General features: G+C 37.4%; 1 protein-coding gene across 1 annotated transcript; it reads left to right on the top strand.

Moving 5' to 3' along the window:
* Positions 1-1,205: 1,205 nt before the first annotated feature.
* Positions 1,206-10,962, top strand: LOC125477283 (secreted RxLR effector protein 161-like). The gene is made up of 3 exons (XM_048584233.1): positions 1,206-1,263; positions 1,383-1,667; positions 10,787-10,962. Exons 1-3 carry the CDS (start codon positions 1,206-1,208, stop codon positions 10,960-10,962), a joined length of 519 nt encoding a protein of 172 aa, XP_048440190.1.
* The last annotated feature ends 11,348 nt before the right edge of the window (positions 10,963-22,310 follow it).

Genomic DNA, 22,310 nt, shown 5'->3' on the forward strand with positions numbered 1-22,310 from the left:
TTCAAAGACCTTAAGAAATTGTCCAAACATGAGATAATAAGGGGGCTGCCACTTTTTTTCTGTTTTTGACTCCTATGTTTGCAGATCATGCCAATTGGGAAAGCAATCTAAGATGGCTCACAAGAAAGTGACTGACATTGGAACAACCAAGCCACTTCGATTAATTCATATGGATATTGTTAGGCCAATTTAGACTTTATCTCTTGGTGCCAAGAAGTACATCTTGGTAATTATGGATGACTATCATAGAGTCCATAAATCTCAAACAACATCAAGCATGAATTTTCTACTCCAATCACCCCTCAACAAAATGGTGTAGTGGAAAGGAAAATTTGTGTTTTGATAGAGATGACTAGGGTACTACTTAAGAGTCAAATATTGGCAAAACATTTTTGGGTCAAGGCCATGAACACCGTTGCTACATATCAAATTGAGTGTTTCTCAGACATGGCACTAATGTGACACCTTATGGACTCTAGAGAGGTAAGAAGCCAATGGTAAAGTATTTCAAAGTCTTTGGGAGTGTTTGCTACATTCTACATGATCGAGAACCTCTGGTAAAATTTGATACTAAGAGTGATGAAGGAATCTTTTAGGGTACTAAAACACAAGCCAGGCTTATAAAGTTTACAATATGAGAACAAAGACTATCATAGAGTCCATAAATCTCAAGATTAATGACATTGATGTCCCTCCCTCTTTGGCATCTGGAAATGATGATGTGTTATTTCCCTCTAAGGATAATAGTTATACTTATGTTGAGTCAAGTGTGGTGTCAGAAACTGACAATGAGAGTGAATTAAGCACTAATCAAGATTCTCATGTCCTATTCAAGGATAAACCGAAGTGGGCCAAAGGTCATCCTGATGAAGAAATTGTGGGTCCAATTGACAAAAGCATTAGAACTCAAAGGCAAATAGCTGATGAAGTTGCAAATGTTTGCTATGTCTCCCAGATTGAGCCTAAGAATATTAAAGATGTTTTAACTGATGAAGAATGGATCTTGGCTATGCAGGAAGAGCTGAATCAGTTTGATAAGAATGATGTCTGGTTCCTTGTTGATCATCCATCGAACACTAATGTTATTGGCACAAAATGGGTTTACAAGAACAAGAAAAGATAGCATTTTCATCTCTCAAGCCAAATATGCCAAGAATTGAGTGAGGAAATTTGGTCTTGAAGGATAAAAAGTTGCTAGATCACCAATGAGTACTTGTGCCAAAATCCACAAGGACTTGAGTGGCAAAGATGTTGATCAAACTTGTATAAAAGCATGATTAGAAGCCTACTCTATTTGACTACAAGTAGACCAGATATTGCCTTTACAGTTAGGGTGTGTGCTCAGTTTCAAAGTTGTCTTAAGGAGTCTCACCTATTGGCAGTTAAGAAGATCATTAAATATGTGGATGGAACTACTGATTTTGGGCTACAATATACGCATGACAGCAACACCAATTTGGTTGGATACAGTGATGCCGATTGGGCTGGGTGTATTGATGATCGAAATAGTACCTTTGGGGGAGCTTTCTATCTTGGAAACAATCTGATGGCTTGGCACAGCAAGAAGCAAATCTATGTCTCTTTGCCTACAGTTAAGGCTGAATATGTTGTTGCTGGTAGCTCTTACACTCAATTGATATGGATGAAGCAAATGCTTAGTGACTATGGTATCTCTCAATCCACTTTTCTTGTTTATTGATATTTCCAAGAACATGGTCCATCATTCAAGAACGAAATATATTGATATAAGGCATCATTTCATTAGAGATCTTATGGAAGGTAAAATTCTTACCTTAACCTTTGTGCCAACTAAAAAACAACTAGTTGACATTTTCACTAAAGCCCTAGATAATTGAAGGTATGAAGATCTTAAACGGTCTATTGGTCTTTGTGATATGAATAAAATATGTTGTACAGCCTTGCTTCCAAGAGTTGAATATTTTGTTTAGTCTCTATGCATGTTTTTGTGTGGTCAGTTATCTCATCAGATAATCTCATTTTGCTCTCTGTATGTATCTCTTATTTGTCATACATAGTTAGTAACATATGGATTAGCCTTGGATAATTTTTCATTGTGATGTCAAAGGTTCTCTCAATTCCTTCATATGGTCTCTAAAAAATCATTTTTCCAATCATCCAAATCTAGTGGTGTTTTTTAATTTAATGTTGCTTTGGTCCTAATTGATTGGTCGTGACTTTACTTACTCTATAATTTGGACCATGTGTCAATTCTCTTCTTTTTGTCCTATCCCTAAAATCAAATCAAAATTTCAAATGGGAGAGTGTTATATGAAAGGGGTGTCTTCAAAACAAAGTATATATTATCAAATGAGAAAATCCCTTCATTTTAGCCTTCCATGCAATGTCATAGGTAGTGCTTCAAGATCCCCCTTTGTAGCTGTTGACCCTAAAAACTACCAAACCTATGTGGCACACAAGTCGAGTAATTAATAAGCTAACTACGTCCTTTGGTTATGTGCGGGGTATGCCAACTCGTCGGTCGAGTTCTACCGAGGAATAAATATTTTGATGTGGCGTTGGGCGCGCTGCTGACTTCTTGATCTTGTGATTGGGCTGAGGAAGGAACACGTCTCGGCCTTCGGGTTCTAGAGCCTGAAGACAAGGCTGCTAGTTCTACAAAGTTCAATATCAAATTCAGCTTTCAATGTGCCGAATGTAATAACCTGTAACACTTTACTTCGCCGAGAAGGCTAATGAGATGACCTCTGTCAATAAGCATTCAAAAATCCTTCTCGACCGAGACTTGGATAGATAACCAGTCAGCCTCAACGCAATACTGTTTATCTAAACTGAAGGTGCTCCGCAGTCGGCTAATTCTACAGCAACAGTGCTGTTTATCCAAACTGAAGATGTGTTGGTAGAAAAAGAAAAGAAAAATCTCAAGGTTGTTGAGAGGTTTCGCGTAGAGTGAGAGTTTATGCAGGGCAGTTTGTGTGTTAAATTGGATAGGCTTGAATGGTGCACTCCCTCTTCTATTTATAGTAGTGAACCTGTTCCTAGTTGAGTTAGAACCACACCTGGACTTGGACTCCTTATCCTGATCTAAATAGGACTCAGCTAGTCCTAATTCAATTAGGACTTTGAACCCGCTTCATAATGAACCAGATTCATTCTTTGACTCCTAGTGCCTTTAGCATTAACACTCTTGGTAATATAAAGATTCAACCCTCGTATTTATCCAAATCACTCATTCCTGCAATAGAACTTGGCCGACCTGATTGGCGGCTTATGACAACCTGGCCAGCCTATAATATTTTCGGAAGAGCATTGGACCAAACACAAACCTAAGCTCGACCTAATAATATTATTTTGGGCCCAAACAGTAGGTGATGTATTAAATTATCTGAAATATCAATGGTGATTCGGTAAAATTTCACCTTCATTCTAATGACCTTAGCATTTCTCTAATTAGTGCCTCGCTCAAAGTTCTTCACCAAAATTAGCTTTTCTTCCAAGGTTTATGCCTTACCTTTTGCGCATCTTGTCCATTGTCCATATTATGTAGGAAGTGTTGTTTCTTAAAGTCAATGAATTATTAAAAGCTTGGTTAACTTTGGAAATGCTTTTGAGATTACGAACATCTCATTTTTTCTGTTGAGTCACTGTCCCTCATTAGATAAATGAAGTCATGATTTAGAATTATGTGGGAGTATGTTTAAATGAAAAGCATCAATTTCGAGGGAGTTCATTTTCATTGCATGGATAATTTATGGAGGAGTTGGATCACTTACATGTGTTTACTTGTTTCTTCACTTTGTTCGACATGCTCATATGATATATTGCTCATTCTTTATCCACTGTGGTTTTGTTATTCTTGCATTGTGATATTCTACCTTGTATTTATCTTACCATGACAAAATGGGGGGAGAAATTTTCAGTTGTATTTTATTACCTTGCAAGTTGGCCACCCATTATATATTTCAGTTGTTCTTGTCAAGATTTGTTGATTTGCAAGATCCAGTCCTTCATTCATTTCTTGAGTGTTGGTGAGTGAAATTAGCTTTAGGCTTGGGGTATTTTGTCAAGGAAAGCCAAAGAGGTGAAGTCTAGACATTTTGGTTTAGCTTTCCTTGTCAACATTGTAAATGTACCACATGCTCAATGTAGCTTTAGGCTGTTCTCTGTTAATGGGTTGTGTCTACTGTGAAGAAATGTACAAGGATGAGATGCATCTCACTTCAAAAGGTTTGTTCATGTATGCATTTTAAATCTACATTCTGCTTCATTATGACTAGCTTAGTTGTCTAGTCAGGCTTGCACACGAATTTTCAACAAGTTGGGCACGCAAATTAAAACATGCCCACATGGGCTGACTGACGCCTTTTTTGCTGGTTACCAGCTTGTAGCCATAGATCTGCCCAGATTGTTTTGTAGTGTGCCACATGTCTCTTGTCCTTGCTAGTTGAAATGAAACATCTTTTTTGCTTATATTATTGGCTAGGGTTTCTTTTCTTGGTTGGGGTTTCAAATTATATTGTTTAGATAGAGAAGTTAGAGAGAGATAAAACATTTATTTTTGGGTAAATTACATTTTACTCCCTCAAGTATGGAGTCAATTGCAACCTCATACAACATCTTTAAAATATTTCAATTTCATACATTTAGTTATATATTTTTTTTTCAGTTTCATACATGCATTAAAAAATCTATTAAGTTAACCGTTAAATGATGACATGGACAAATATATGGTTCACATTTATGCTGACATGGTTGTTAACTTTGCACCATGTGAATAAAAATTAATAAATAGGATTATTTAATAAAATCAATTTAAATTATAATTAAAAACTAAAAAAAAAATTGAAAAGGGGATCTGGGAGCTTGGCCCAGTAACCTCATCTCATCCTTGACTCTATCACATCTCCTTTGTGTTTATCTGGTTTAGGAAGCTTCTTCTGCCGCTGCTTCCTCCTCGATTCGACTCCATCCCTATCTACAACATCCTCATCAGCTCTGCCGTCCCTAACACCGCACCCATCTCTCTCGACAACACATTACTTCCCGTTTCTTCTCCCTCTTCGTTGACTTCTTTTGTCACAAACGATGCTGCCACGGAGGCCTCTTGCGCCTATAGCTTCCTGCATTGGCAACAATCTTTCCTTGTTCAGCGTCGCTGGTAATCACCGTCTTGGCGAGTCTTTCGCGACCTCATCGGTCGCGAACCACAAAAAGGTCTAGCACAAGAACATCGAGGCATGGGGGTTGTCCACATTCACCTCGTTGGACGGAATCGAGGTGCTGGGGTTGAATCGGGTGGAGCCCCGCCACCAAATCTACTTCTTGCCCTACTAAGTCATGTGAAGATTGAACTCAGGAGTGACGAAACTGACCGAGCTACGAGCAAGTTGTGAGATTGTTGATAGACTTGTTGGAGACAAACATGCAGATGGGGATGGAGTCTAATCGAGGAGGAGGCGGCGGCGGCGGAAGAAGCCAAGCTTTGCCCAAATCCTCTTTTTCAATTTTTTTTAATTTTTAATTATAATTTAAATTGGTTTTTTATTAAATAATCTATTTTTTATTTATTTTTATTCACATAGTATAAAGTTGGCAACCATGTCAGCACAAATGTGGACCTTACAATTGCCATGTCATTACTTAACAGTTAATTTAAGAAATTTTTAATGGATGTATGAAAATGAAAATAGATATAACTAAATGTATGAAATTGAAATGTTTTAAAGATGTTATATGAGGTTGCAATTGAGCCAATAGTTAAGGGAGTAAAACGTAATTTACCCTTTATTTTTCCTCCTCCTCATTTATGAACCCCTAGTTGCAAAACCTTCTATCATGCATTAAACACCCAATCATTGAAGAATAAGGTTACATTGTCTTTGGTTTTGCATTAAATTTGTGGTCAAGTGTTTCTAGTTCAAATCTTTTAAACTGACCCATTTTAGGATTCTCGTAAGTTTCTTCCTTCAATAGTTTGACTGCAGAAACGGACTAGACATTTGAATCCAGATCTGCATATCATTGCCATGTCATCATATGCATAGTTCGTGTGCTGGTTTTGGTGACACAAGGTGAAGAACTCAGGAGTAGCTGCCATTTCGTGAAGATAGAAGGAATCCATCTTGTGTGGCGTAAGGTTGCATAAAGGTAAAGCTACTCTGTAGACTAGGTCTAGGAATTGAGCTTTGTATGTTACTGTGTAAGAACCTTGACTATACTAATGGATTGGACTAAGTGGAGAGTTCTCGGTTTTTTTAATCGAGATGTGGGTTTTTCCGGCCAAAAACATCTTGTGTTCAAATTTATTTACAATGTGCCACATATGTCACATAACTACATGCTACATGTATCACTTGAGTATTTAATTAGTATGTGCTCACAATCTTGTTCACTTGACACATTAATAACTTGGAATGAACTGAGATCTCACTAACTAGGATAACTTTTAGTATTTGAAATTGGTTATTAAATCTTTGATTTATCAACTAACAATTCTATCTTAGTTGATTAACATGTTTGACTAATCAGTCCAGCACATTATCATTTTTATATACAAAATATTCCGGTTTGCACCAATTTCAAGTTGTTACTAACGCTGCGAGCTTTGAGTTTGCTCTTATTCAGCATAGCAATGATTTGCTTGCATTGATCCGAAGTGAGTGGAAATGATATTTGTACGAAAAGCTTGTCACATCATTTCCTTTGGAGCTTTCTTTCCATATTGTATTCCGCTAGATCTGACTTTGTTGCATGTTTCGCACTTCACATCACGATTGTACGGCTTTCTTGGTGTTCCACCCTTGGTGTTGGTTTCTTCACTAATGGTGGTGGCTGAGATTGGATACTTTTTAGGTTTTGTGTAGGTCAGCAGGAGAGTTTCTCTAGTACCATGTAAAAGGATTTGGGTGAATCGTGTTTTCTTGATTCACAAATTACTAGGTACAAAACATTTATATGGTACTTTGGATCAAAAAAAAAAAAAAACATTTATATAGTACAATAGATACATGTCACATCCCGGCCCGGGCCCCCATCACATCCCGGGCTTGACTCCACCGTAGCACGATGTTGTTCGCTTTGGGCTCCGATCATGCCCTCACCGTTTTGTTTCTAATAACTCACACGACAACTTCCCAGTGGGTCACCCATCCTGGGATTGCTCTCATGCGAACTCGCTTAACTTTGAAGTTCCAATGGAACCCAAAGCCAGTGAGCTCCCAAAAAGCCTCATGCTAGGTAGAGATGAGAATATACATATAAGGCTTATAAGATTTACTCCCCTAAACGATGTGGGATGTTACATACATGTGTCTATGCTAGAATTTTTACGAATGGAAAATTAATAATTACAATAAAAAGTTTTTCATTCTAGAACTTGGTTGAATCAGTTGTGCAATCCAAGTTCATTGGCTTGGCCCTTGCTATGGTCAATACAAGTTTATTGTCTTTGACCCTTACCATCTTTAACAGGATGAAGATAAAAAAATTTCGGATTAATATTTTTTTCTTTTTCTTGTAAAGCAGTTGAAATTTTGTTATTTTAAAGGTAGTAAACTTCAATGAGACTCTATACAAAAATAGCAATCCTTCTCGTGCTGTTAGGAATGTAGGTTATGTCTCAAATTCATGCGAAAGTTGGGTTTTCTTATGCAGATATTGAAAGTTATTGATTATGGGGAAACTCAAAACATGTTGTTAGCCGGAAGCTATGAAATTAACTTCAATGGATCAGTTCAAGCTAATGGTCAGGCTGCTGCAAATTTTTGGTTTAGAAATTGTTTTGGACAAACTAATCTTGCAGGTTCATTTCTATGGATTTTCAAATGTTTTAGGCAAACAAGTTGTGGTGGGAGGAGACTTTAAGATCATAGATTCTTAATCCAAATTTTGCAAAAATAGTTACAAATTCCATGGTGAATCCATTTTCTTATACAAGACATAAAACATTTTTCAAGACAACTTCTCGATATACAATTCAAGCATACTTACATAAAAACCAATATGACAGAAGAGACTTAGTTAATTTTTCTAAAATAGTTACGCGTAGGATTTACTTTGATATGTAAGTTTAAAGATCCATAAAGGACCTTCTTTATAATTTATTCCCCTTTTAAAAAAAAAAAAAAAAGGAGAGTTGATTTTGTTTGGCAGCTTAATGGAATGTTCTTGGAAAAGGGATACTCCTTTGAATTTAATATCCTGGTTTAATCTTATAAAAAGAGTCCGGGTTTAACAATTAATCTATGTTTTATTAAGTAGAGGAGCAAAAATTTTATTTATATAAGGATTAGTATTGGTCATAGTATAACCAATAGGAAATCTCTCACACTATCACACCAGTAGCTGACCCATATTTTTGTATACCAATATGTAGTTAATAAAAAATATTACTAAGCGATTTGTTTAGTGAGTCAAAATAATTTTGTTGGGGTTGGATTTATTAACAAACAACGTTAAAAGGCGATTTGTTTGATGTATAATTGGTAGTGTTTTTCTTTTATGCAAATTTATAATTGGTAATCAAAGGTACTGTCCTATTCCATGCAAGTGTGGGCAGATGCTCAAAACAAAACCGTCAGGGGAGTGAATTCTAAAGTTACACTGATGACCGCAGAAAGCTATATTAAGACTAGCAAAATGGAGCTTAGTACATATCCTTCATCAGATTTCCTGTAAAGCCAAACCAATGAATTAACGAGTTCGGGTCTTCAATCCTCTGTCATTAATAACCAATTCGTACGAGGATATAAATTTAGAACTCAGAAGCAGGAAAAGTAAGAAAAAGAGAATCAAATTAACTAGTCTCCCGCAGTTGATTTGATTCTTGAGTTTTAGGTATTTGATTAATTTTAAGGGGAAGATTACACTTTTCCAATTCATTGTTTGTAATCAAATGCAGGGAAAAGTTCCCCCATATTTTAATTCTCATACCCATATTTTAGTAAATGCAAGAAACTCAAGAATTAAAATGATTCAACTTCTTATTTTTTGTAAGTAAAAATGTCATAGATTTCTAGACTCCTGTAGAACACAATAAGAAATATAAAAACAATTAGTACATAAAAAAATAGCTCTGTTGCAGTCATATTTGGAATAGGAATGTGATTGTGTAAATCCTAGTGTATCTAGGAATATGTTTTATGTTCCTTTTAGTAGTCTAATTCCTATTAGAGTTGTAATCATAAAAGGGTAAGGATTTTACCTATCCTACTACTATAAATAAAGGCACAATGGGGTAATACAACACACACCTGACAATTAAATCTTTCTCACTGCTGCCGGACTTCCCTCTATCTATTCCTTAGAATAGCTCAATTAAATAGGCCTACAACATGTTATCAGCACCCTCTTGCCAGAAGCTAGGGAACTGACGGATCGTAAAAGGAGGCTATCTTCTACAAAATTCAAAGGCTCTTATTTGTTTTCTAACAATTAGGTACGCTTAAAATAAAGGAAGATATTTGAAACGTCCACGAAGCATAAAAATATTCCCTATAATGCATGAACCGCTCTATGTTTATATTTTTCTTACAATATATATTGTATATGTTTCATATATTTGTCAATATATATATATATATATGTTTCATGCATTGCGCAATTATATTGCTATGTGGAATTTTTGAGTCAAAGCATATAAATAAATTAGAAGCATGTTAAGGCTTTTCAAACCCTAAAGAATTCAATAAAAAAAAAAAACAAAAATTGTGAGGCATAGCCGCTGCACCACCGCCGTCATTCTCGTTGGCTTGTAGCCCAGCTGTGTCGAGCATGCCACAAGGACAACGTCATTCCAATGTCTGGACCTTGGCAATAGCCCTCTGGGCTTTGCTGCAAACACACGGCCACACCAGGCCTTTGGCTTGGCTGGCTTAACTCAGGCCCGAAGCCCAGCCCACCTCCAAACGAAAGCCTGCATCCTTCCTTGGACCTGTCCAAATATTCTCGGCCCAACCTGCTAAGTAGCATTAGACTGATGGGCTTTGTCCTGCGCCCCGGCCCGCTTGCCCATAACTTTGGCTACTGGGCTTAGCTCGCCCCGACCTGAACCTAGCTTCGACTGGGCTTCATGGACCAACACACGACTAGCTTTTGCTGGACCTACCCCATGTCCACCCCTCAACCCAAAACGCTAGCAACTACTGCTGCTGGGTTGCCCAGTCTCTCAGCTTATGGCTTGCAGCCACATGTAGGCTGCTATGTAGCTAAATCTGAGACCCATATGCCTTTAGGGCTTTACCCTACTCACGGCACCCAGGCCCAAATGCTATTGGGCTATGGTTTTTCAAATCAAACACTAATTTTTGGCATTTTAAATAATTTTAACCCGATTATTATTATTATTTTGCTTCCACAATCGATCCTGTTTGGTCCTGATCTATTAAATTAATTAAAATGACCTGCAGTTCATTAATCTGATAATTAATCCAAAATTATTGGCTTGAAGATCACTTTTGGACATTATCAATTCAATAATTTATTTTTATACTTTGAACTGTTGACATTCTTTCATAGTCCCGAAGCTTTCACACTTGAGTTCCTGAAGAAACTCAAATCGACTACACTCAAATTAGCATATTGCATTCTGTGTTTCTTGCAAGAACCTCTCCTTTATGAACTAATCATTCATAAAACTAAATTGAACTTGTAGTCTCATATTTAGCTCATTTGAAACTAGAAGTTTTCATTCAAAACCACATGGAACCTGTAGCTTTCATGCATAAATTAAACCAATACATGTACATAGAACTTGAATGTTCTACCATGTATGTCTATGGATTATCATATGACTAACCACGTTTTTTAGGTACCCTCCATTATAGGGACATATCGAACTTGAACAAGCTCGATTTCACCGATTTGGAAGTATCTGGAAGAAGCTACCTGAAGTGGATTCAAGACATGAAGCTTCATCATATTGCAAAGGGTATTAAAGCCGTCATCAAGGCACTCATCAATGACAAACCTGTCGACGAAGCTTAGAAAGCTACTGCAATGATCTTCATTCGAAGACACATCCATGTTCCTCCGCATACCGAGTACCTCACTGAGGAGGACCCACGCACCCTCTGACTCACTCTTGCTGACCATTTCGATCACTAGAAAGACATCTAGTTGCTTGAAGTAAGGCACGAATGGCAGCATCTTAGCTTTCAAGACTTTAAGTCGGTGAATGAAAACAACTCTGACGTTTGTAGAATTTGATCACCGCTGAAGTTCTGTAAAGTGGAACTAACTGAATAAGATCTCCTAGATAAGACCTATTCAACCTTCCATGCCACCAATATTGTCCTGCAACAATAATATAGGGCACACAAGTTCACCAAATTTTCAGATTATGGTTTAATTTTGGACAATTTTTCTAAGTATTGGAATAATTTGTTTAGTTTTGGTTTGTTTTGAATTATGGATTGTTATTTTATGGATATTATTTCTCAAATTGCTTAATTGAATGAATGGAATTATATTTATACATGTGACCAATTCAATCAATTTATTTCTAGGTACGTCTAGTGAGAAGTTAGTTGTCTGGCTAATAGTGCTACCACGCACACCATATTGCGTGAGCGACACTATTTTACTAACTTTATACCCAAGAAAGCACATCTGAAAACTCTCTCAGGCCCATCCAACCTAATTGACGGATACGGAAAAGCCCGTATCATGTTGTCTAATGGTACCATCTTAACCATTAAAGATGTCCTCTATTCTTCACGTTCTGGAAAAACGTTACTGAATTTTAGAGATATTCGAGATAGTCAATATCATATTGAAACCACTGAAGATAATGGTTCTGAAATTCTTTGTATCACTTCGTAAGAATATGGCCAGAAACTTATTCACGAGAAGTCGGAACATCTCCTGAGTGGGTTATACATTATAACCATTTGCGGCATAGAAGCCCACCATATGGCCGGCCATATGCCTGAGTTCCAGAGCACTTTGCTGCTTTGGCATGGCCTTATGGAACATCTCGGACGTGACATGATGAGCCATATCCTCAAATCATCACATGGGAATCATTTACCTCCCAACGTTGGATTCCCGCCATGCAAAGCGTGTTCTTTGGGGATGTTGAATACTCAACCCTCAATTAAAAAGATCATTCACAACCCTTCTATGTTTCTTTAGAGGATTCAATGGGATATTTGTGGACCTATCCATCCAACATGCAGACCATTTAAATACTTTATGGTGTTGGTTGATGCATCGACACGATGGTCATATGTTTTCCTATTGTCCACACACAACGCTGCTTTTGCGAAACTCCTAGCACAAATTATTAAGCTGAGCGTTCATCACCCTGATTATCTAATCAAGTCGATTCGACAGGCTAACGCTGGAGAGTTTACGTCACAGACTTTTGACGATTATTTCATATCAATAGGGATTGAAGTGGAACATCATGTACCCCATGTTCACACCCAAAATGGCCTGACAGAAGCTTTCATAAAGAGCCTTCAATTGATAGTTCGGACTTTGGTTATGTGAAACAAACTACTAGTATCTACCTAGGGCTATGCAATATTGCACGTAGCTATGTTGGTCAGCCTAAGGCCCATCGCTACCCAACCTCATTCACCATACGAGTCTGACGTCTCACATTTACGTGTGTTTGGGTGCACAGTTTATGTGCCAATAACACTGCCACTATGTACCAAAATGGGTCATCAGAGAAAAATAAGAATCTATGTCGGTTATGATTCACCATCAATTGTTCACTATTTAGAACCCCTAACAGGAGATCTCTTTACCATACATTTTGCAGGTTGTCACTTTGATAAGACAATCTTCCCAGCGTGAGGTGGAGATAAACATGCTAACATTCCTGGAGAACACCGCAAATTATCGTGGTATGCTCCCATTATGTCTCATTTAGATCCCTGCACTGCCCAGTCTAAAATTGAGGTGCGACAAATTATAGATCTTCAGAGCATTGCTCAAAGCATGCCATATATTTTTAATGATCTAGCTAAGGTGACAAAATCACATATACCTACTACAAACGCACCTGCAATGATAGATGTACCCAGCTTCACGCCTGGGAAGGTTGGACTGTCCTCAAAAGTTGGAATGCTGCACCTTCCACATGGCTCGATACATTGGCGGCTAGCCAATCATCTTCACCGACCCTGAAGTATGGAAAACCCTTTGGTTCAAAGGATTCACAAACCTAGAAGAGGAAATCAGTACCAACTAGTGACCCTAGTTTGAATTTGACCATCGATCACTCATCAGTTCCAACACGTGAGGTTATTCTTGATTACGGTGATGTCTTAGACCAGACAAACCAACCTCCGAGAATCGCAAGATTTTGGTCCACTATGTAGTATTGGATGAAGTTTGGAATTGGAATAAGATGATCGTCGACGATGCATTTGCGTACACCGTAGCTACTGACATCATGCTTAGCGATGACATTAAACCACATTCCGTTGATGAATGCCAACGTAGAACAGATTGGTCAAATTGGAATTAAGCAATCCAGGTCAAACTTGATTTGCTTATGAAACGTAAAGTGTTTGGACCTATTGTTCCTACACCACCATGTGTGAAGCTCGTTGGCTACAAGTGGGTTTTCGTGAGGAAGCATAATGAGAAGAATGAAATAGTGTGATACAAAGCACGCCTCGTAGCGCAAGACTTCTCTCAGCGCCTTAGGATTGATTATGCAAAGACGTATTCCACCGTAATGGATGTTATAACGTTCCGTTACCTAATCAATTTGGTAGTTTCTGAAAAACTAAATATGCAGCTTATGGACCTGGTAATCGCATATCTCTATAGGGATCTAGATACGAAAATCTACATGAAAGTTCTAGAATGACTTCCATTGACTGGTCCAAATAGTTTTAGATCACAAAACACTCTCTCGATTGGATTGAAGAGATCGCTCTACAAATTGAAACAATCCGAGCGGATGTGGTATAACCGCCGGAGTGAATGTTTGACAAGTCAGGGTTATGTGAACAATGAATTATGCCTATGCATGTTCATCAAGAAGTCACATTCCAGATTTGCAATCATTACAGTTTATGTCAATGGCATGAACCTCATTAGAACTCTCGTAGAGCTTGAGGAAATTGTCATTTAATTGAAATCAGAATTTGAGATGAAAGAGCTTAGGAAACTTGATATTGCCTCGGCCTGGAGAATGAGCATTGTTCGGATGGAATCCTAGTACATCAATCGAACTACACCCAAAAGGTGTTGCGATGTTTTAATAAGGATAAAGCGAAGCCTTCGAATACTAATATAGTCGTTGGACTCTAGATTCTAAACGAGATGCCTTCCGTCTAAAGGAGGATGAGGAAGAGATTTTAGAGCCTGAAGTTCCATACCTAAGTGCATTTGGGGCTTTATTGTACTTGGCTTAATGCACTAGACCCGACATCTCCTTCGCTGTTAATCTTTGGGTTAGATACAACAATGTGCCCATATGCAGACACTGGAATGGGGTTAAAGACATTTTCCACTACCTCAAGGGTACGACGGATTTGGGTTTGTTCTATACCCGTGAATCTTTGGAGTGTTGCCGTCCTTCTGGGTTCTCGAATTAATTCCCACCTTGTTGGTTACGCAGATGTTGGATATCTGTCTGACCCACATAGGGCACGTTCTCAAATGGACTATGTCTTACTTCCATCGTTGACCTTCTTACAATGATCTTTGAAGACAATACAGCATGTATCAAGCAGTTAAAGAAGAGATACATCAGGGAAACCACACTAAGCACATAACGCTGAAGTTCTTTTATTCACACCAACAACAACAACATCAGAACATTAACCTGGCCAATCTCTTCACCAAGTCATTGTCGAAGTCTACTTTTTAGAAACTTGTCCAAGGAATCGGTGTGCGTAAAGTATCTGAGTTGAATTATATGTAGTTCTCTTATTTAGAAGTTATGTCTAACTTAGGGGAAGTATCCAAAAGCATACTCACTTGCTCTTAATGTATTCTTTTTCCTACAATTATGAGCATTTTTTCTACTATATTTTTCCTACCTAACGAGGTTTTGACGAGGCACCCATCCTGGGATGATCATACTCCGTTAAGTTCACTACTTTCGTCCTGTTTGACGTTTGTTTTAGACATTATGCATACTTCTCACTTTTCTCCTTAGTCTATGGGTTTTCTCGATGCCTTGGGTTTTATCATAGCAAGGTTTTGTGAATTTTACTACTGATGCATACTTTCTTTAAATTTGAGATTCGCATTCACCCATTGTGCCGCCGACTTCATCAATTGTTCTACCTTATCTGCTGAAGATATGATGCAATGGTTTGTTGAGTATTTACACACTCAAGGGGGAGTATTGCAGTCATATTTGGAATATGAATGTGATTGTGTAAATCCTAGTGTATCTAGGGATATCTTTTATATTCCTTTTAGTAGTCTAATTCCTATTAGAGTTGTAATCCTAAAAGGGTAAGGATTTTACCTATCCTACTACTATAAATAAAGGCACAATGAGGTGATACAACATACACCTCACAATTAAATCTCTCTCTTCTTTCTCTCTCTCTCTCTCATTGCCGCTGGCCTCGCTCACTTTATTCCCTTAGCATAGCTTGGTTAAATAGGCCTACAACAAGCTCTACTCACCAGGGTAATCCACCACTCTTTTTCTGTTTATGTTTTAATTTATATTTTGAAACTTTAATTTAAAATGTTTTGACTTGAGCCATTTCAGGTTAATTCAATTTAAGCAATTTACATGACAACATTTAATATATTTTAGGATTGTTAGAAAAAATATTTAGGACTATTGTAGCAATGGTTCCTAAACTTTCTCCTAGTTTAATTTTTGTCCCTGAACTTTCATTTTAGTTTCTGTAGTCCTCCAACTTAACAATATGTACCATTGGTCTTTTTCACTAACAATGTCTTTTTTCGTTAAATCTAAGGTATATTAGGAACTTCAACTTAAAACTTAAAAAACCAATAAAAAAAAGCTAAAAAAAATTAATTTTATAATTAAATTAATATCTAAAACTTAAAATAAAATGAAATTTGACCAATAAAAATACAAAAAGAACAATGGTTGAACTTTAGCGACTATATAATTTTAGGCAATACAATTTCAAAGTTGGAAGGAGATCGAATAATGGCTGAACTTAAACAACTAACAAAAGAAAAATAAATGGCATGAGTGAAAATGACCAATGGTACAACATATTGTTAAGTTCGAGGACTAAAGAAACTAAGATGAGAGTTCTAGAATAAATTAAACTAAGGGCAAAGTTTAGGGACCATTGCTACAATTAAGCATATATTTTAAATAATTTCAACTCAATTTTAAGTATAACTTTTTTTTATTTCAAATTGAAACTTACCTGTGAAAAATGATTAGTCAAAAGTTAAAAGGTAGAGATGTTTCGTTTAAGAAATTTAAAACCCTCACCACTTAGTACTACGGTCTAGTGGTAGTAGTATTTCTCTTCACTTGTAAATGAAAGGTCTTAGGTTCGTTTCTCGCCAAAGGAGAATTTGAACCACATTATTGCTAGCTCATTGTAAGGCTAAGCCCACCCTCTTCCCTTAGTGTAGATAATATCATTTGTTAAAAAAAAATTAAAACCCTCAGGCTAGTATCAAAATACCCCTTTTTATTTGAAACTCTTAGAGGTTTTGCCATCTTAGAGCATCTCCAATCGTGAGTATATATAGAGCTATAACACATATCTCTTGTTGGTTAGAAATTTCTCCAATGAAAATTTTAAAAAATGTAAAATATCTATCTTAGGCCAAAATGTAAATATTGAATTTATATCTCCTTCATGATTAGTGTACTCATAAGAGTATCTTGATAGTGTACTAAGACATACACAACGGATATACCAATATTGTTATAGTGATAACTATGTCATTATGTGTTATTTGTTGCAGTCCTATCAGATTAGGAATGTGATTGTATAAATCCTAGTAGATCTAGGAATATCTCTTTATATTCCTATTAGGAGTTGATTACCTATTAAGAGTCATAATCCTAAAGGGGTAAGGATTTTACCTATCCTACTACTATAAATAAAGGTACAAGGATTTTACCTATCCTACTACTATAAATAAAGGTACAATGGGATGGAATAGAACACACCTCACAATTACACATCTCTCTCTTCTCTCTACTATTACCACACCCCTCTCTCTATGGCCTCCATAATTGTTCAACAAATTATGCCTACAACACGTTATCAACACGCTCTTGACGATGCGCTAAAGAGAGTTTATTCTTCAATTAGGGGAGTATTACGTTTTAATCATTCTTTTATGATTAATTTATTATTTTATTGAATTGATATACATGCTATTGATTCAATTTAATTTCTCTTTGTTGAACGTGATACAATGCATTGGAGATGCAATTCTGGCTTTCTGAGAAGGATCTACAAATTCAAAGGCTTTAATTGTTTTCTGCCAATCAGGTAAGTTTAAAATAAAGTAAGATATATGAAATGACCGTGAAGCTTGAAAACATTCCCCATGATGCATGAACCCCCTCCATTTATATTTACCTTCTAATATATATATTGCATATGTTTGATATATTTGTCAATACACACACACACACACACAAACACAAATACATTCATGCATTATGCAATTATAAAATCGCTATGTGGAATTTGTGAGTCAAAGAATTGAAAGAAAATAGAAGCAATTTTGGTTTTTTTACAAACCCTAGAATTAGAAAAAATAAAAAGGGGAAATTTAAATTTGGGAAATCTACGGCTGAGCCGCACCACCACGTTGACCTCACCGTAAGCCAAACCTGCGACTCGAGGCTTAGATGCTGGAACTGTGAGGTAGCAGCCTTTTTAGGCTTGATGTATGTGTGTGAGAACCAAGCATACGCCTGGGCTCCTTAATGAAGGCCTGCAACTTTTGGCCCGTATACCAGTAATTTTTTGCACTGGGCCTATCACACTTTGGCCCATGCCAAGACCAAGCTAGCACAACTAGGCTTTTCCTGCGCACTCGACCCACACCTAGCTAAAGCTGAGGTGTCTTTCCCTCATAGCCTTCTTGGGCTTGTTTTCCTTTGTTGCAAGCCTACAGCTTAAGTGCTTTTATGGGTTACTGTGCAGCCGTGTTATGTAGCCCAACACTTACAGCTTGCTGCAGGGCCATGCCTCACACAACTAGCCTACACATGTTAGGCTGTGATTTTTTTCGAACCTAATGTCCTGTTTTTGGTATTCCCTGCTTCATAACCATACCCAAATATTTTTTGGACATTTTTGGTTAAAGCCACACTAGGCTATATTTTCTTAATTATTTGGCCCGAAGCCATCTAAAGTGAATAGGATCCGAAGTCATTATTTTGCTTCTATGATCGACCCCGAATGGTCCCGATCTATTGAATTAATTAAAAATGACCTACAGTCCATTATTCTGACAATTAATCCAAAATTATTGGCCTGAAGCCCACTTTTGGACATTAACGATTCAATAATTTATTTCTTTTCTTTGAACCGTTGACATTCTTTCGTAGTCCCAAAGCGCTCACACTTGAGTTCCTAAAGCAACTTTAATTCACTACTCTTAAATCAACATATTGCATTCTGTGTTCTTGTAGGAATCTCTCTTTTATGAACTAAACGTTCATAAACTAAATTTAACCTGTAGTTTCAAATTTAGTGGCTTTCAAACTTGAAGTTTTCATAGAACAATACACCCATGAAAACCCAACGTTTTTCATGAAAACCATGCTTAGAACTCGAGTGTTCTAACTTTGATGCTTATGGATGATTCATTCCTATAACACCAATCATAATCTTGTTCCCTCCAATTCAGTGGATTGTCAAACCATCACAAGTTTAATTATTCTTGATTTGGATGTTTCTAATAAAAACCACTTAATGTGGGGTACAAGACATGAATCTCTACTTGACTATCAAGTAGCTGAGAAACCATTGAAGCCAACAATGGCAATGAAGAGTTGAATAAGCCTCCGCCATGATCTTTCTTTAAAGACTTATGCCTGAAGTTTTACCCACGGAAGTACCTCCCAAATGAGGATTCCTTAACTTTTTGGCTCGCTCTTATTAACCGTCTAATCATGAAAAACATTGTCTGAAGCACACTATATTTACGTCCATGAATAAGTACAATTCCAAAGTTTATAAATCTGATCGAATTTTGACTGGAGAATACCTTTCTCGTCCTTCCATGTTTCTAACTCGCTCTTGAAGTAGCATTGTAGAAAGCAGAAGTTTACCACATTCTTGGATCTGATTACTACCACAAATGTGAGAGATAGGTATAGACCCAACTTCGGCTGGAGTCTATCGAATGGTATAGGCTCAATTTGGCTGAAGTCTACCAAATGGGATAGACCCAGTTTGGCTGAAGTCTACTGAATAGCTCAACCCAGTTTGGTTAAAGCCAACCAAATGGTAAAGCCTTACCTTGGCAAGGATGCACCAAACGACACTGCTCTACTTCAGGAGAAGCTTACCGAACAGACCCCTCCAGCTTTGGCTGGAGCCTACCGAATCCATTTTGGGTCTGTCTCTCACACTTCAATTTCAAGTTTGTTTTTACAACCTATGGTAGAATCAGGGCATGCCAAGGTAGGGTATCATGCCCAAAGCATGATCCTTGGCACCTAAGACCTAAAACTTCAAAAATAAAGGATAGTATTCCCAAACTCAAATATGAGTTAATGGAATCATGTTTCTTGTATATATGTGACCAAATTCAATTAAACACGTGATTAGGTAGGAATGTGGGAAAGTTAGTTGTCTGGATTAATGGGATACTGCGCACACTAACTTTACACCTAAATCATATCTCTAGCAACGACTTCAGGTCTATCTAACCTGATTAAGAGCATTGGCACGCTCCTCGTTATATAAATGGTACTAAATTACCATTTAAGAGACCTTATATTCTCACCGTTTTGGGTTTTTAAGGATATTTGAGATGACATTGATCATAAATGAAACCACTGAAGAACATAGAGTGGAATATCCTTCTACCACCTCCAAAAATGAGCCTGAAGCTTTGTTTTGGGGCCAATGAGCTGTCTCCCAACTGGAAACACGCCATATGAGGCCAGCCAGGAGCTTGGGTGATTCGAGTAGTTTACTTGCTTTAGCACAACCATTTGGGACACTTAGGTCAAACAATGATGCCATAAAGCATCTCCTTACTTGAAGTAAGGATCTTTTGCCTACAAGCACATGTTGCCAAGCCTACTCATTGGGGAAATTGATTTTCTAAATCATCCCTCACAAAGATACGAAACAACCCCCTTTCCACAGTGGATTCAAGGGAATATATATAGACTAATCCAACCAAAATGAGGACCATATAAATACTTATGGTTTTGGTTAATGAATGAACAAGCTAGTCACATGTTTGTCCACACACATTGCTGCTAAACCTCCTGGCTGATTTTAAGGGTTCACCACCCTACTTATCCCATAAACTTTGGGAGATTGGATAATTTCAGAGAGTTTATATTGACGGTTTTCGATAAAGTATTGCATGTATTTGGGGTTTATAATTAAACATTAAATTCTCATGTTCACCCCAAACTACCTCACCTAGTGATCATAAAGCACAATTTAAATGATCGCCTGGATTTTGGTTAACGTTCCAAGTTTTCAGCTTCTGCCTAGGGCTATGCAATCTTGTACACAGCTAAGTTGGTCCGCCTTGAGGCCCATTGCCACCCAACCTATTTGGCGTTAGAGTTGGTTACTAGGTACAAACCTAACGTTTTTCGTATTTATGCATTTGGGTGTGCATTCCATGTGCCAAATTGCGCCGCCGCAACATACCAACATGGGTCCTCAAAGAAGGATGTGAATCTTTGTTGATTATGATTCTCCTTCATACTAGCTCTATTAAAGCCTTTGCACGCAATCTCTTTACTGCTCATTTGCGAGTTATCACTTCAATGAGACAGTCTTCCCACCATTAAAGGAGATAAGAATGTCAACGTTCCTATAGAACAGAGCGAAGTTATGTGAACGTTGCCCACTATGTCTCATCTCGATCCTCATACCGCACAGGTGTGATAAGCAAGTGCAATGAATTCTAGCTTTCAGAATATTTCTCCAAGCGCATTCCTCTGATCTAGCTAAAGTGACAAAATCATATACCAGCTGCAAACATGCATGCAAGGATAGATGTACTTAACGGACGTTAAATCAACATCCTTAGAGGGTGTACTGCCCTTTAGACAGTTTGGATGCCCCTGTTGGACAGTTTGGATGCCTCAGCAGATAGCCAATCAATCTGTCTTAGCCTAGAGCACAACAAATCACTCGGTTCATAAGATTCACTTCCCTAGAAGAGGAAAGCACAGCACAACAATGAATCTATACTTGATTGCTATCTCAAATCATTTCTATTTTATAAGATTAATCTGGATTACTCCTAAGACTTGAAGTTCTTGGTCCAATATACTAGTTTGGATGAGAAAATGGAATTGAAATAAGATTATCATCAATGATGTTTTCACTTATATGGTAGCTATCGACATAAATGAAAAACGACGATATCGAATCGTGTTCCATTGATTAAATTACAATGTAGAACTGATTAGACAACCGAAATTACAATCCAGGTCAAATTCTTTACCAAAGTGTCTTTTGGACCTATCGTTCCTACACTACCCAAGGTAACCCCATTATGTTACAAGTGGGAAAGGAATCGTTATAAGATGAATGAAATAGTGCGCTATGATGCACGCCTTACGGTGCAAGGTTTCTCTCAAACGTGCTATGATTAATAGCAGCATTATGAAATGTGGTTAATGTTTCTCCATGGGGATATAGATACCGAGATTTACAATTAAGTTCGTGAAGAATTACATGTACTGGTTCAAATAGTTCACCCTCTCAACTTGTTTGAGGCGTTCACTTATGGATTGAAGTTATCCAACGGATGTGGTATACCCGTCTAAGTGATTATTTGATCAGTCAGGGATTGAATGAATGCCCTTATGTGTTAAACTATGAAGCCTTATTCCAAATTGCTAGAGTTACAGTTTATGTCGTTAATACGAATCTTACTAAGACTCTGGAAAAGCTTGAGGAAACTGCCTTGCACTTGAAGATGGAATTTGAGATGAAGGATCTTGAGAAAACTCATTTATGCCTTAACCTGAAGTTCAAGCCTAGTTCTGACGGTACCTTGGTCTACCAGTCGAACTACACCCTGAATGTGTTATCTTGGAGTATACCTAAGATCATCCATACGTTATTTGCAAATGAGATCCTTGAAGAGGTTATGGAATCCGAAATTCCATATCTAAGTTCAACTTTACGCTTTATTGTACTTAGTTCATTGTATTAGACAAGACATCTCCT

Source organism: the organism of the source record quoted next, unplaced genomic scaffold (assembly GCF_019419815.1).
Source record: "Pyrus x bretschneideri cultivar Hongxiangsu unplaced genomic scaffold, Pyrus_bretschneideri_v1 Contig21, whole genome shotgun sequence".
In the NCBI taxonomy this organism is placed as follows: domain Eukaryota; kingdom Viridiplantae; phylum Streptophyta; class Magnoliopsida; order Rosales; family Rosaceae; genus Pyrus; species Pyrus x bretschneideri.